At 45.6% G+C, this 16,186-nt stretch overlaps 1 protein-coding gene across 3 annotated transcripts in view; it reads left to right on the forward strand.

The window, feature by feature from the left end:
• Window positions 1-16,186, forward strand: part of MKLN1 (muskelin 1) — an 88,777-nt gene that overhangs the window by 61,340 nt on the left and 11,251 nt on the right. For all 3 annotated transcript variants that reach the window (XM_088652606.1, XM_088652608.1, XM_088652607.1), the window contains 3 exons: window positions 7,941-8,088; window positions 11,624-11,738; window positions 12,988-13,127. In XM_088652606.1, the coding sequence (XP_088508732.1) occupies window positions 7,941-8,088; window positions 11,624-11,738; window positions 12,988-13,127 (403 nt within the window). The remainder of the gene's footprint in view (window positions 1-7,940; window positions 8,089-11,623; window positions 11,739-12,987; window positions 13,128-16,186) is intronic.

Here is a 16,186-nt window from a genome sequence, read left to right on the forward strand (position 1 = left end):
TGAAATCGCACCTCCTTTCGGCATGACAGCAGGTGGCTTCTTGTTTTTTAGCAAACACCTGTGATGAGTTCACTTTCCGTTGAAAACAGACCCCCGTCCTATGGCTAAGCATGTTCAGCCATGTTCTCCTGGCCAGATACATCAATTGCATGTTCCAGTTAGACAAAGGAGAACAACATAATTAGCCCGTGGCTTTTTAAAAAAGAAAAAAGAAAAAGAAAAACTGTCCAGCTTACTTTGAATAGCAGACTTTGTTATCGAGTGACTCATTTAGAAATCATGAAAGAATAGAATGCCAGTTTTACCATCCTCGTGTGTCTAAGAAAGTAAATAAACTGTTCTGAACATTTCCCTTGTTTGTGAAGGGAAACGTTGGAATTAGCCTCCCAACAAGGAAGAACAAAAGCCCATTATAGTCAAAACTGCAAATGCTGACGACAAGTTGCTTTCGTTAGAGGGGCTCAGTTTTCAGTGATTTTGAACACAAGCAGAGGTCCCTCTTCCCCTTCTCTCCCCTAGATTGACACGCCTACATTAACCAGTCACTCCTATATTAACCAGTAATCTTAATTTTAACTCATAATTGTTGTCCTAGCGTATGTGCACATGCACACACACACACACACGTTTGTCTGTCTGTCTGTCTGTCTCAGCATTGCTCGCTCAAATTTCCCAAGAGTTGCAGAGGGATATCATCTGGTTGGGGCATCTGCACATAAAGAAGATACAAAAGCTTGTCTGGCACATCAAAATTCCAGGCTGGCTCCTTTGGCATCTACACTTGTTTTATTTTGTTTCCTTGTTGTTGTTTAGTCGTTTAGTCATGTCCGACTCTTCATGACCCCATGGACCATGGCACGCCAGGCACTCCTGTCTTGCACTGCCTCCCGCAGTTTGGTCAGACTCATGTTCGTAGCTTCGAGAACACTGTCCAACCATCTCGTCCTCTGTCGTCCCCTTCTCCTTGTGCCCTCCATCTTTCCCAACATCAGGGTCTTTTCCAGGGAGTCTTCTCTTCTCATGTTTCCTTACTGTTCGTTTTATGTGTTGCTGTAACCTGCCCCAGTGTGCCGAGTTTTTAATTTACATGGATAAGGCTTTTTAGTTTCACAACACCTTAACAGCTTTATAAATAAAATAAAAAATAAAGCTGCCATTTCACAACTGTGGCTGCTTTTCAAGAACAACACGCTTTGTTTTGGTTCGTGGTTGGGACTGGAACCTGGAATATTATCATGCAGCCAGCATTATCTAGCAACTTTCTGTTGTTAAATGCACGATTAGTTCAATGCCTTACAGAGAATCATAATTCTTGTCGGGTGTGGGGAGGCCCTGCAAATTGGCTGCACGAATATTGTGGGCACCTATCCAAACCCCAGTTATATAAGCTTCTCCCTATTGATCGGAGAACAGGGAGGCTCTAGATTTAAGTCTGTGTGCTCAGCACTTACTGCACAGTGCTGAACGTTCATCCCCCTACCTTTCCCCCTTTGGTTGCCAGCAATAAGACTGTGGGTGGGAACATACCTAGTAATTTTAACGGGCAAGCCAGAAAAATAGCTGGCTTAACAGCGTCTTAATGAGGGAAGCAGCTGTGACCCAGACTTGTTCAGGAAGTAGGTGCCATTTTTATGTTGCTCCCCACTCCTTTCTGGCAGTGCTGTTTCATGTATAAAAGCTGGACTTAAGAGCATTTTTGGTTCTCTCCAGCTTTGGCGGAATACATGATAGCGTGGATAGCTTCAGTTAACAGGCCAAGTTTTGCATAGTCATGCCATGCAAATTGAGAAGAAGGAAAAAACGAGAGGAGAGTTCTGCACATGCAACATAAACGGGTGTACTTTTGTGCCTGGGGGACCCCTTTATTTGCTGTAAAGATGGCACCCTAAAATTTCAATAGCTGCTAGTAATCCAATTAAAGAAATCTTAATGGATTAATCAGATGAGTTTTGAATTAATGGATTAAATCTGCATACATTTGAGTCTGGAGTAAAACAGTCTTTAAGAAAAAAAGCACACGAACCATTCACATTACCCCTAACATATATATTGTAAAAGAAACCTTAGGAAAGTAGTTTTCAAATCGAGGTCCCACCTTTAGCCCATGCATGCAGAGTGGCTGGGGAAACCCAGCCAGATGGGCAGGGTATAAATAAATTATTATTATTATTGTGGACCCACTTCTTAATTTTTTTTACCATATATTTGTATGGGATTTGTGCTGCTTTTATGACCTATGATACATCAGGATGTGACCCAATAAGTGAGCCCTGATCCACCAGTTGAAGGTAAATGCCTTAGGAGAAGAGGCATTTCCCCCTTCCTCCGCTCCTAAGATTGTGCCTGTCATTGGCTGGGTTCCTCCCCCCCTCCATTTGGGTAATTATTTAAATTGAAAAACAAAACATTTGAAACCTAATTGGTTGCTCAGCTCATTTTTTAAAAGTATAAGTTTTACATCAAAAGAGCTAATTGATCACTTAAAGGCTGCAGAACTAAGGCTGCAGTACGTTTGGCCAGCCTATGGCAACAGGGGCACCCTAATGCAAAACATGCTTGAGCTCTGGTTTTAAGACAGTGTCCAGATCCAGGCCCTTGAGCAGCTGAACAGCAGCTGCCAAGAGCTTCTGTCTGGTATGCCTTGCTGTAACACCTTTGTGGAAGAGCTTGCACCCCCTAATGACCCACAAAACTTGTTTAAAAGCCCAATAGACTTATCTGACAAGGCGGACGATTGGCTATAACGGACCCAAACCCAGTTTGTAAAATGCTTGCTGTTTCTCTCTGCTTTAATGAGGCAGAGCTTTAACTTCATGCAGCAGTGATGCTTCTGTTCCAGTGTCCTTTGTTAGGGCAGCGGCCCCTATGTCTTGACAGCAACCTTGGCTTGAGTATTCCTGAATAGGTCTGTTTAAAAATGGTTGGTGCAAGGCATGCAAGCCTTACCCTTTTGCTGTTGCAAAAGAATCCCCATTAAAACTCACAAACGTAGGTGTGTGTGAACTGGGGGGAGGGGTACACAATTGTAGCCTCTCAGTTGAATTAGTTTTTTTGAGAGGAGGGTTGGTAAAGTTGACTAAACCCCTGAAAGACAGACGATCTTGGCTCACGTCTTCCTTCTCTGCTTGCAGCCCTGCCAGCTTAATTGCTGTGAAGTACTTTCTGTTCTGGTACACCGGGCTGCCCGTTAAAATCCTGCAGGGTGACCCGTTGGAGTTTGTTGATGTGGCGTTTGATGAGTTTGTTGATGTGGCTGTGAATGTGGCCTCTTCTATCATGCCATCGGCCAAAGTTTTGGCAACTTAGTTCTGCATAAGGCAGCGTCCCGAGAGTGCTAAGCGCCATTGCTGGTCTACGCTAACAAAAGCGATGGCCACCCCTGTTTCCACCACCTGGCTCCTGACCTGATTTAGCCTCCATGTGCACAAGAGTGGCAAGCTCCCCCTCCTCTTCCTTTAGATGTGCAGTATTGGAAGTTAACAGCTGGACAACATAAATGGATTCTACACGCTCTAATGGTAGCTGAGACTTATATTGATAAACCGTAAGAATAAATATACAATCTCCTTTAATAAATGGATTGACAATATGATAACACTTGCAACTTACAAACGGATTGCTTACAGACGTTGACTTGCTTTGGATAAATATGACAATATTTAGAATGAGTATAAACAAAATGTAGTAGGCTATTAATATTTACATATGTACTAGGAAAATAATATCAAACTTATAAAAGAATGCATGGGTTAGGGTAATTTTCGTATCTTTCTGCCCGGACACTGAGTTCCAGCACCGAGGGCCTTCTGGCGGTTCCCTCATTGCGAGAAGCCAAGTTGCAGGGAACTAGACAGAGGGCCTTCTCGGTAGTGGCACCCGCCCTGTGGAACGCCCTCCCATCAGATGTCAAAGAGAAAAACAACTACCAGACTTTTAGAAGACATCTGAAGGCAGCCCTGTTTAGGGAGGCTTTTAATGTTTAATAGATCACTGTGTTTTATTTTTGTGTTGGAAGCCGCCCAGAGTGGCTGGGGAAACCCAGCCAGATGGGCGGGGTATAAATAATAAATTATTATTATTATTATTATTATTATTATTATTATTATTATTATTATTATTATTATACTACATTTTTTTGTCTACACATTTTTGTGCCTTTTTATTTTCCTTTTCTTCTTTGTACAGTGGACCCTCTAGATACGGATTTAATTCGTTCCGGGGGTCCGTGCACACCCTGAAAAATCCGTAACCAGAGGCGCCGCTTCTGCGCACGTGCGCGGTGCAATAGAGCGCTTCTGCACTTGTGCGAGTGGTGAAACCTGGAAAAATACTTCTGGGTTTGCCGCTTTCGCAAGATTATATATCCAGAGAGGTACGTAACCCGAGGGTCCACTGTATCACTTTATTTCTTTATAATTGAAAACTTTTCAATAAAACATTAATACCAAATAGATACTCTGTATTGGCATGTGCAGAGGGACGCATGCAGGGAGTAGTAGCATTTTAAAATGTTCTCCCTGTTAAGAATGTTGGTGCAAGAAATGGGCTTGCTTATGGTCTGCATGTGGGGTAATCAAATTGGAGCCCTGGGCCTATTAGAAACCAAGAAAATCTTCAATAAAAATTATAGATAGATAGATACACAAATAGAGTGTGCTGTTATTCCACTTGGGGAAGGGATTTCATAGCAGTGGGTGCATTTTGAAATCACATTTGGACTGATTTCTAAGCTGTTACTCTTTGCAAGTAATGCTCTTTAATTCGCCTGCTGTTACAGAATAGTTTTTATTCCTTAGGGCTACTCTTCTGCCATTTTTTTAAATGTGATCCTTCTTTGTTTTTAAAATTCAAAGTGCGCTTTTGCTAAAGGGGAAAAAACGCCTGATTTACAGTAACATTTAATCTGAGATGCTGTGATGTGTGGGAGGGCCCCCTTTCCTGTCTCTGGCAAGAGATTGATTGTCCTGCAAAGAGGAGGTGTCCATTTAAAAGCAAGAAGGAATGTCCATCCATTGTGCTGTTTTGATACGGCTCAGCCCACATGGCCCATGCGTCATATTCCACTTTGTCACACTCTCTATAAACAACTTCCTAAAGTCCTCCTGTGAACTCTGAGCTACATTTCTCGAGGCAAAGTTTCACTCCCATCCAACATGCTGCGTGTAACTGGCTGTGTTTGCTTTTGCCATCTGGCTATTTGCTGGCTGCTTGGCTCGGTAAAACTTATTTTGATAAAACTGTGCATGGGGCAGAGGAAGTGGACAGACATCCCCCCCCCTTTTTCCTCCCATAACACTAAAACTCCCAGGGTCACCAAATGAAATTGGTTAGCAGGAAATCCTTGACAGACAAAAGGAAGCCTTCACACATCACTGGAGTTCCAGAATTGGCTTCCACAATGTGGTGATGGTTGCCACTAATTTTGATGGTTTTCAGAAAAGGATGAAACTACCTTTTTTCAGGGCAGCTGTAGCCCAGTGGTACAGAAGGGCTATACCTCCCATTTATTCATTCAGAAGGTCCCAGATTCAATCCACTGGAACCTCCAGCTATGGTTGGGAGAGACCCTCATCTGAAACCCTGGGGACTTGCTGCCAAACAGTGTAGGCAATACTAAGCTAGATGAACTAATGGTCAGATTCGGGATAAAAGCCCAAGTACGAAGGCTGAGAACCGTTGAAAACATCCTTTACTGAAAAGAAGATTTTCCTGTCCGGTCTGCATCTCTAGTTCAGCCTTGACTGAATTGCACCGCATCCAATGGCTGCTGTTTTTAACATCCTTAAAAACCACGGGAGGTCCAGTCACAGGTCTTTTACTGACCCTTCTAGTTGTGTCTTAAACCAGGGATAAATGTAACATGCCAAAAGTTGAGAACAGCTTAAAGCTTTTTTCTTTGCAGCATCCAGACACATCCCTTGTTTCGGACGCCGGCCTTGGGCCATGCCAGTTTTTTTAATGCTTTTCTTGGATCCCAAAAAGCTCAGGGGGATAACCCTGTTTTCCACTGCTGTGCTAATGAGGTAGCGGATTTGAACCAAATGGAAGGCAGATGGGTTTGGATGAGGATTGTTCTCTCCCTCCGACGAGCCACGCGCTGCTTTCTCTTGTTTTGTGGGGGAGCCGAGCATCGTCTAGAACTGCTTAGTCACGGCACGATGTTTTCCCTGCTTTTAAGAGGAGGAAAAACAGCAGCAACCGGCAGAGCTCAGCTGCTTGCACACTGTCCTCCTTTGCATGGAAACGGCCATAAACCAAGATTAGCCGCAGACCGAATTTTCGCTCCTTGGGAAGGGGCCTTCTGTGCACAAAATTATCTTCTTGCAGATGGCTTTCAAAGTGTTAAGTTGTGTGATTTGGCAGCATCTGCGAGCCATGTCTTTTCTGAGCAACGTGCCTTGGATAACCAGGTACTTTCTCCCAGCGCTTCTCCGGCCCCCACCCCGCACCTCACCCCAAACAATGCCTGTAAGCTGATCCAGAAGGAGGGGGGAAGAGAAAAACAGAACCAGCACACAGAGATCACGTGCTGGTCACACATGCCTGCTGAAAGCCTGGTTGCCCAGGGAAACAGGAGCAGGGACTTGCCCAACAAACAACGGGAGCGGCCAATTATTTGATTATGCTTTTATGGGAATTAAAGAGAAACCTCCAGTAATCCTCTGCGGGGGAAGCGAAAGCGGGGGGCAGCTTTGGTATGCCCCTTCCGTGGTTTTCGTGAGAATTCTTGCAAGAGGGATCTTACCTTTTAAATACCTGTTCAGGTTTTTTTTTGGAGGGGGGGGGAATAGTACAGTGAACAGCATGCCAGCGAGGCCAAAATTTCTAAGGCCAATGGCCATGTTCTGATGATTGCATCTCAGCTTACATGTGAGTCTTGTGCCTGCATGTGTGGCCACTTCCTTCCCCCATTTCTGACAGGCCTGGATGCGATGTGGAAGTCCCTAATGGACTGTAGTTTCCCATTTCACTCAAAACATTTTGCACTCCACTTTCCTGTTCACTGAGACATAAGGGTTCTGGAGATTAACCGAACCATGAAATTGTGTGGTTCCAGTCAATTTCCATTCCAGGAGCCGTAGATCTGACAGTGGGGATGGAAGAGATTGTGTGTGTGTGGCACCCACCCTGTGGAATGCCCTCCCACCAGAGGTCAAAGAGAACAACAATTACCAGACCTTTAGAAGGCATCTTAAGGCAGCCCTGTTTAGGGAAGCTTTTAATGTTTGATGAATTTCAGTATTTTAATGTTTTGTTGGAAGCCGCCCAGAGTGGCTGGGGGAACCCGGCCAGATGGGCGGGGTATAAATAATAAATTATTATTATTATTATTATTATTATTTATTTATTGTGTGGGGGGGGGTGGAGGGAGGGAAGAAATGAGTCTTGATAAAATAGGAAATCTTCATGCAATCGGTGTCTGGTGCAAGGCAAAGGGATGTGCCGTTGGGATCTGTGCCATTGGGATGCATATTGATTTTGGAATACTAATTGCATTTCTGGATTTTTGTTTCTGAACTCTTTTAAGCTTTGCTGTGAAGTTTAAAGCAATGCCATCCATCGTTCCAAACTCCATTTAGCACCCTATCTCACACCAATTGACTTTGATAAGCATGAATTTAGAAAGAGCAGATGCAGTAAAATTAGTCCTAAAAGAAATTACTTTTGCAAAATTTACCATACACGAAGGCACAGGAGATGAGCTGGCTGGGTTGCAAAAGGTTTTGTGGCTAGAACTGGGGGTTTAGCTTTGCCGACCCTGCCACTAGGGCAAGAAATTTGGAGTAGCTTCTTTGGGTCTCTTCAGGTCCTGTGATTTCCCTGCCATCTAGTGGTTCATTTTCTGCAGTTCAAATAGCCATGTTTAGCAATACGCCACCAGCAGCTACCGTCGTACACTGACTGTGTCGCTTTGCTGTTCTCTCCCCGGCAACCAACAGTCCCAATGACCGGCTTCACCCAAAGAGCTACCATCGACCCGGAACTGAACGAAATCCATGTGTTGTCTGGACTTAGCAAAGACAAGGAGAAAAGGGAAGAGAATGTTCGGAATTCCTTCTGGATTTATGACATTGTACGGAACAGCTGGTGAGTAGCAGAAGATTCCCCTCCGCCCTCCTCCTGGAGTGAAATAGCATTTGCCTCTTCATGTTAATTCGCAAAGTGTGTGTAATCTGTAGCCACATGTAAGTGGAAGCGATACTGTGTTTTTTAAACCCAGGCCTGAGAAAGTCGCATTTTGTCCAAACTCCTCAAACATGTCTGCCATTAGTTACTTCCCTGGAAAGAAACATCAGGTCCTTGCAGGGAAGCAGTGTCCCCATACCTACCCCACAAGCTGCTCTCAGTCTTGCAGACAAGAGACCCAGTAAAAAGTCTGGTTTTGCATATATTTGTAAACATGCACCAGGAACGGGTTCATTTGCACTTCCTAGTGCTCTCCGGCACTTTCGGTTCATACGAAGTAGAGGTTTCAGAGGAGTGATGTGTCGAAAAACGTGCATTGAGGAAGAGCTGATGGTCATGAAAATTCAACCTTCCGACAGCTACCCTGATGAGACGACAAAAAAGGAGTGAATGCTTTTCAAAATGTGGCCGGGAACAATTACTTTTAGTACAGTGGAACCTTGGTTCTTGAGCTTAATCCATTCCAGGAGTCCGTTTGACTCCCGAAGCCGTTCGAAAACCAAGGCGCGGCTTCTGATTAGCTGCAGGATATTTCTGCACTCACGCAGAAGCTGCATCGGATGTTTGGCTTATGAAGAATGTTCGAAAACAGGAACACTTCCGGGTTTTCGGCGTCCGGGAGCCAAAACATACAAATACCAAGGTACAGTATGACTGTATTCACAAAGCATCAACCGTTAACTTGTAACATGAATGCTAAGTAATCTACTGCCGCTGTCAGAAAGAATATCACAAGCAGCAGCTGTGATAGCTCAGTCAGTGAAGCGTGAGACTTTTAATCTGAGGGTCATGGGTTCGAGCCCCGGCTTGGGCAAAAAATTACTGTATTGCAGGGGGTTGGACTAGATGTCCCACATGGTCCCTTCCAATGCTACAATTCTATGGTTCTGCTTGGGGACTTTCATTGGCCACTGAGAATATGATGCTGCCTTAGATGGGCCTTTGGTCCTATCCAGCAGGGCTGCTTTCTTAGAGGATGGGAGTGTCACAGCTTGCCAGCACACACACACACACACACACACACACACACACACACACACACACACACTGGTCACCTGTGCATTTGGGAATATAGCTTTAGCATCACAGCCTGTGTGTGTAGCTCCAGAGGTGTGTGGGTACAAGCCACACAGCATTTACCCTCTCTGGTTTTGTTGTGAACTGGTTGGAAATTTGGGCCCTCAGTGCCTTTAGTCTCAGAGCATGTAGGTTCCTGTGTGGATGTGAGGCCCATCACACAGTGACCAAGGAGTAGGCAAACCCATGTTCTCCTAATTCCTCAATTATTTCCCTTTGTTTGGACGTCTCTATTGGGGGCATTTCTGAACAGAACCCAGTGGTGGCATTTGTTCTGGATGTATTAATCCAGACTTGTGCTTTTGTGACTTGAAATGTGCCTCCCAGATAGTTTCTGTTGCAAGACCAGGGCTTTGCATGTTGTCTGTGTGGATTCTGGCATAGCATCAGGAATGCTGAGCATCTCGGCAATTTTTGAGAAGGGGGGAAATGTTCTGGTGCTCATGGGTTGCCGGAAAAGAAAAAAAAACTCGAAGGGGACGGCGCTGGCAAAAGGATGCCGGGCAGTTAAGGGCCAATTTTCCTGTAGGAAATGTTTAATGGGGACATTTTTGCCGTGGTGTGTGGTTCAGCAGGGCCCTCTGAAAGGGGAGCGAAGGTGCTGTTGGATATTTGGAATTGCTCCATGTATATATTATACATGTTAACAAAGATTAAATAATAATAAACCAGTTTCCTTACATGATTAATAGTCAGTGCTAAAACCATGGTAGGCCTTGCTTGGAAGTGATGCAGAGGCCATCTGTGCTGTGATAATCTCCAATATAGAACACTGCAATGCACTGAATGTGGAGCTGCTTGTGAAGGCGACTTGGAAAACAAAAAAACTTCTCTCCTTTTTAAAGCCCTGAATGGGCTGGGAACTGGGTATCATAAAGGATGATCTGAGGAAGAACAGGCATCATAGTGCAGGCAGACCCTTCTCTGAATAAGATGGACGGTGACTGGGAGAGGAGGGGGTGGCTTTTCAGATGTGACCCCTTCCACGTGGGATTCTGTATGCAGAAAGGCTCATTTGGGACTGAAATTTATGTGTTCTAGGTGCCCGTTGACTCACACAGGTTTCCCAGCAGGTCTAAGCTGGATTTACTGAGGAGGTTTTTTTGCGGCACTGCTGTTTTTATCCCTGCTTGCATTTTACAGTTCTGCTGCGTGTGGCATTCTTACCACCGTTAAAGAGCTGCCCTTTTGTTAAACTGGCGAGTGGCATTTAAATGTGTCAAAGCATATGGGCAAGCCTACAGCGTGGGAGGGGGCGGGAAGGGCAGGAATTGTTCCCAGTAGTGATGAGCGGGGATACCTGGAAGCGCAGGAGGAGTCGGCAAGGGGAAGCTTAAAGTGTTACTTTGACATATAAAGGCCATTCAAAGTGCAGGGGGGGTGAGAAAAGTGAAGTCGGTAGAGGGAGTCGGTAGAGTTGTGCTATATCCTTGAACACTTCTTAGCCATTTAACGTTTTCTTCCAGGGCTGGTCAACCTGAGGATCTACAGCTGTTGCTGGACTCCCATTATCCCTAGCCACCATGGCCAACAGTCAGGACTATGGGGAGTTGGAGTCCAGCAGCATCTAGTCAGCCACAGGTTCTCTAGCCCTGATCCATTCTCACCTACTCTAGCATTTCGTTTCCAACACTGGCCAACTATTATTCTCTGGACGAGGCCCGCAAGCAGTGTGTGAAGTTTGCAGCCCTCCCTGTTGCTTGCAACCAACAAATGCTGTCTCAGAGGTACAGTTGTGCCTTGGAATTCGAACGGAATCCATTCCAGAAGTCCATTCAACTTCCAAAACGTTCGAAAAACCGAAGCGTTCCTGCAGCTAATTGGAAGCCAGGGAAGCCCTGTTGGACGTTCAGCTTCCAAAAGAACATTCGAAAACCGGAACACTCACTTCCGGGTATTGATCGTTCAGGAGCCAAAACATTCAAGAACTAGGCTGTTCAAAAACCACTGTATTCTGCTTCTGAAGTTCCATTTAGTTACCATGCCTAATAACTATGGATAGGCACCACTCCTCCTCCTCATCATCATTGAGTTTTGTCTATTCCTAGTTTTTGTTTCTTCCTCCTGCCTGAGAATTATCCTGGCAGTGTTCTTCAATATTCTGGCTCTTCTTCATTGCTGTTCACAATAGCTACTTTCATTTTTCAGAGCAGTTTTTTTTAAAATAAAAAAAATGAGTGCTTATAAATGCCACAAGTTTATTACAGATGATGACAGCACCCAGGTAGCCTTCATTTGGCAAACAGATAGTTCGAATCCTGATGGAGGCAGTGGTGCAAGCCGCTGCTAAACAGATGACAGCTAGCCATGAGTTGATGCCTGGCAACTCTGAATCACTTCATCTAATATTGTATTGCAGGTCTTGTGTCTACAAGAACGACCAGGCCGCCAAAGAGAATCCAAGCAAAAGCCTCCAAGAGGAGGAGCCCTGCCCGCGTTTTGCACACCAGCTTGTGTATGATGAATTGCACAAGGTAAGCCTGTCTGGACACAGGATGGGAATCGGGTCAACCATGCTAAGTATGTTGGGGCATTTGCAAGAGTGCCCATCCCAGTGCCAGTGGAATGTGCAAAAGACCAGAGAAACGCCCAACACTTCTAAGAAGAGTCAGTTGCTTTATTGGCAATAATTCAGTTCCAGGAACATACATAAAGCATACAGTTGCAGATACAACATAGAGCCTCCTTACAGTCCCCTTACAGCATACATACTGCGCTCTGGCCAAGAGCAAACTTGCCTTAAACGCAGTAGCATTTATAATGTAGATTGTGCCGAGTCATTCTCACATGATTGCTGACTCATTCTCACATGTTTAACTATCTACAAGTGCAGGCAAACACACCCAAATTAAACAGCACACCTAAAATAACCTTTCCTTGGCCCTTTTATCTGCATGCATAAACATCCATTTACACAGCAAGCATTGAGTGCAGGATAAGGTGGCACCATGGCACCAAGAGGAGCAAAACTGGGCTCCATTTTGATGCATCGTATCATGTCCTTTTTTTCTCTGTGCTGCTGGTGGCCTGGAGCTCCAGGGGTGGTGGGGTGGGCATCGGGTCAGTGCATACGTGAGAATGAGCTGCGCTATGGACCAAAAGTGTCCCCCTCCCTCCTCTTGCAAAGCAAGTCCTGCCTATCGATGTTTCTCTTGTCTCTGGGAAGCCAAGCCAAGTATAATGGGTGCCAGGGGGCTGAGGCTTGACTTCAAACCCTTTGAGGACCTTTTGATACATGTGTGCTTCCTGGAGGACAGGCGAGTGCGTCATGTGACTGGGGCCCCAGAATCTAGCAGCTAGTTTTGTATCTGATTCATTGGCATAATGCTTTTCGGCACACGTATTGGGTCTACAGTCATATCTCTCTTTTCATTGAACTCATTGCAGTTGATCTCTTTCTTACTGCCCAGCTTGCTGGATAGTTTCTCATTGGACCAGTGGTGGTTTGCCAGGAATAGTTGAACAGAGGGTGTGCGTCTGTGTGCCCTTTCTGGGATGCTGCATTGTCCTTTATACAGCTTTACACAAAGTAGCTGATTCGGTGCAGTTGTGGCAAGAGGCATGTGGGATAAACCCAAAGGCCTGGGCACGCATCACCCCCCCCCCCGTCCCCCAAGCAGCTGCTCAGGTTGAGCTCCTTGGGGGGGGGGAGAGAGCACATCAAAGGTTTGATTGAACCACACTGGCGTTTATGACTCGACATCTCAATTCTTGTCTTTCAAGGTCCATTATTTGTTTGGAGGGAATCCAGGCAAATCCTGTTCTCCAAAGATGCGGCTGGATGATTTCTGGTCCCTGAAGCTTTGCCGGCCTTCGAAAGAATACCTTCTACGCCACTGCAAATACCTAATTAGGAAGCACAGGTACAGGCTTGCAAGAGACTGCAGAACCGAGTCCCTTGGCATTAAGAAGCAAGAGTGTGTGGGAGTATGCCAGAAACCCTATGTGATTAAAAAATGCCCAGCCTTGTTGCTTTAATAGGGCTCAAGGTTCCTTCTTATTGTCACCAAAATGTGGGTATTTTTTTCCTCCTTAAAAAAGCACATACACCTTTTTTTAAAAAAAAGGTTCTCATAATCATAAAGTCATAGAATTGTAGAATTAGAAGGAACGGTCTTTAAGCGTCACCTAGTCCAACCCAACCCAACCCCCTGCAATGCAGGAATCTCAGCTAAAGCATCTATGACATATGGTCATCCAACCTCTTGGGTGCAATCTTTTGAAATCACAATTTAGAGGCCTGAAGGCACATAGTTGGCAGGTATGGAACTGGCTCTGTGTGGAACTCAGCGCTCCCTGTGTCTCAGCTCCCCTTTGCAGCAAAGCCGCACCATTTCTCAAAGACCCCGTGGGAGGCTGTCCCCCATAAATAAATGGTTACCAGCCATGATAGGTGAATGACTGCTGCCCCGCCATTGTGGTCCTGGAAGAAGGAAAACTCAAGCGCTGCTGTTTTGTTTTAGTGTTGCTTCAGTGGGCTAGGGATGCACAACACAGCCATGCAGTTCATTTCCCTCCTGGCCATCAAGAACGATAGTGCAGCTAGGTGCCTCCTGGGAGTAAAACATTTGCATTTGTGGCATACATGAGCTTCAAGCTGTGGGTTGTTTATGTCTGCAGCTGGAAGCGAGCGTAGCAGTTGGGAAAATGAATCTCAAGAAGCAGACTCCTCGGGATGCACTGCTTTCCCAACATACACAAGGAACGGCGACAATGGTACATTGCCGCAGTCGGTGAGACACGCCTAAGCACTGAAATCTCACCAGACTGCTCAGATACATCTATTGTCTAACTGCTGAGGGGGAAGAATCAGCCCCAGAACATGGAGAAATGAATGTTGCTGCTGCCACGGAAAGAGTGACACTGGCTCACCTGGATGGCGATTCCCCTCCCTCCCTCCCTTTAAGGATTAGGCGAAGGGAAACAGGCCTACTGCTTTGACTCTGCTGGCAGGCTTCTCTCCTCCCTGAACAGCTTCCATCCCAGCCGGCCCTTAGGAGAACTTTGTAACTGGTGCCTGTCTTTGCTTCTCTCCCCCCCCCCCCCAGTCCCTTTTTTGTGCTCTGTGTATTTTAGATTCTAAGCCTGAGGGGCTGGGACTGACTCGGACTTTAAATGATCTGTAAAGCGCTCAGGGAGCTTTTTTTTGGCTGAAGAGCAGGATAAAAATGCTAAAAACAGATAAGATCACAGCTGCAATGCATATGTGCAATGAGGAGCCGGGGGGGGGGCATGGCAGCTGAAGGCCTTTCTGGTCCAGCATCCACTTCTCAGAGTGGCCAACCTGTGGGAAGTCTGGAAGCAGGACCTGAGTGCAATGGCACACTTCCCTCCTTGGGGTTTACACCCTCTGATATTATTTGGAGGCATATTGCCTCCGAGAGCGGAGGGAGAACATGGCTATCCTGCCTAGTAACTGGGTGCAGTCTCCCATAGAAATCCGGCGTAGTTCAGTGAAATGATCTCTCTAATCCACCCACCCTCTTCTTGGCTAGTAGGGAGACGGATCCTTTCTCTCCCACAAATCCTTTCTCTTTCTCACCATTGTGCCCCATCATTTGAAAAGCTAGACTTTCCCATGATCTTTAGTCACACATGTCCTGTGTTGCAAGCCTGAATTCAGATGTGGGGAGCCTATAGCTGCCATTGTAGAATTAAACCCAGCAGGACACAGTCGTTTGAAGCTGCTGCTCTTTCCTGGGGAGGAAGGGGAGAATCTTGTAGTGTGTCAACAACAAGGGGATAGGGCCCATTTTTGTACTTTCTGCTTTCAAGGAGAAGTTAACAATAGAGCCATTCGGATTTTGGAATTGGGAAAGACTGTAAATTATTGACGTGTATAGCCCCTCCTCTGAGCTTGTTAGACTTCAAGGTGGCCCCTCGCCACATGGAAACTTTTAAATTTTAAAGTAGTGTTTCTGGAACTTGGGTCCCCAGCTCTTGTTGGACTACAACTCCCATCACCCACGATTCACTTTTTAAAATTATTATTATTAGAGGGCAGTTCCCCCCCTACACCTCTGAAAAAGTGGCCTGTTTTGCCTTTGGAGAGGCATGTTAAAGATCAAGGTTTGTGGGGGATAAGTTAAATTCCTCAGCAGAGCAAATTCTTATGTGACAGAATGCAGGGTTTTTGTAGTTATTCTAACCCTGTAATGTATTTTATTCTGCTTTATATGTGTTTCATTCTTTGCTGTGGCTTCGGCTACACAAATGAATACCGTAATCTTCGTACAACAACAAGGCAAACCTGAAGCTACCCAGTAAAATAAGGAATCGAGGTTGGCAATCTCTCTTCCTCCCGATGCCCCACAGCATTTCCCAGTAATCCCTGTTGCGGCCTTGTCGTTATTTCGCCTCTAAGGGAAACATTGCTGTTGCAAAGCAACCTGATTAAAACTTGTTCAGTATCTTGATCGCAGGATCAGCAGCCTGCGCCCCTCCCAGATGTTTCTGGACTCCATCTCCCATCAGCCTTGAACTTTAGCCATGTTGGAGTTGAGTCCAGTAACATCCAGAGGACTGCCGGTTCCCCATCCCTGACCAAGGCCAACCTTGCATGTTGGGTTGCTAAGATTAAAATGGATGGGGGATGCTTGTCTTCCTGGGCTCCTTGCATATAAAATGAAACAATTTTGTTCAGTAATTTATTATTTACCAAGTAATGGAGAGCTTGTCTTGTGCATTTTGGGGTTTCTTTGTCTTTCTGAAGACAGCATTTCTCAATGAGTGGTTTCCTGTGACATCATAGAGTTGGAAGGGACCCCAAGGGTCATCTAGTCCAACCCCCTGAAATGCAGGGATCTCAGCTAAAGCATCCCTGACAGGTGACCATCCAACCTCTGCTTAAAAACCTCCAAGGAAGGAGAGTCCACAACCTCCGGAGGGAGACTATTCCACTCTTGAACTGCTCGCTCTTTCG

Source organism: Zootoca vivipara, chromosome 9, assembly GCF_965207765.1.
Source record: "Zootoca vivipara chromosome 9, rZooViv2.hap1.1, whole genome shotgun sequence".
In the NCBI taxonomy this organism is placed as follows: domain Eukaryota; kingdom Metazoa; phylum Chordata; class Lepidosauria; order Squamata; family Lacertidae; genus Zootoca; species Zootoca vivipara.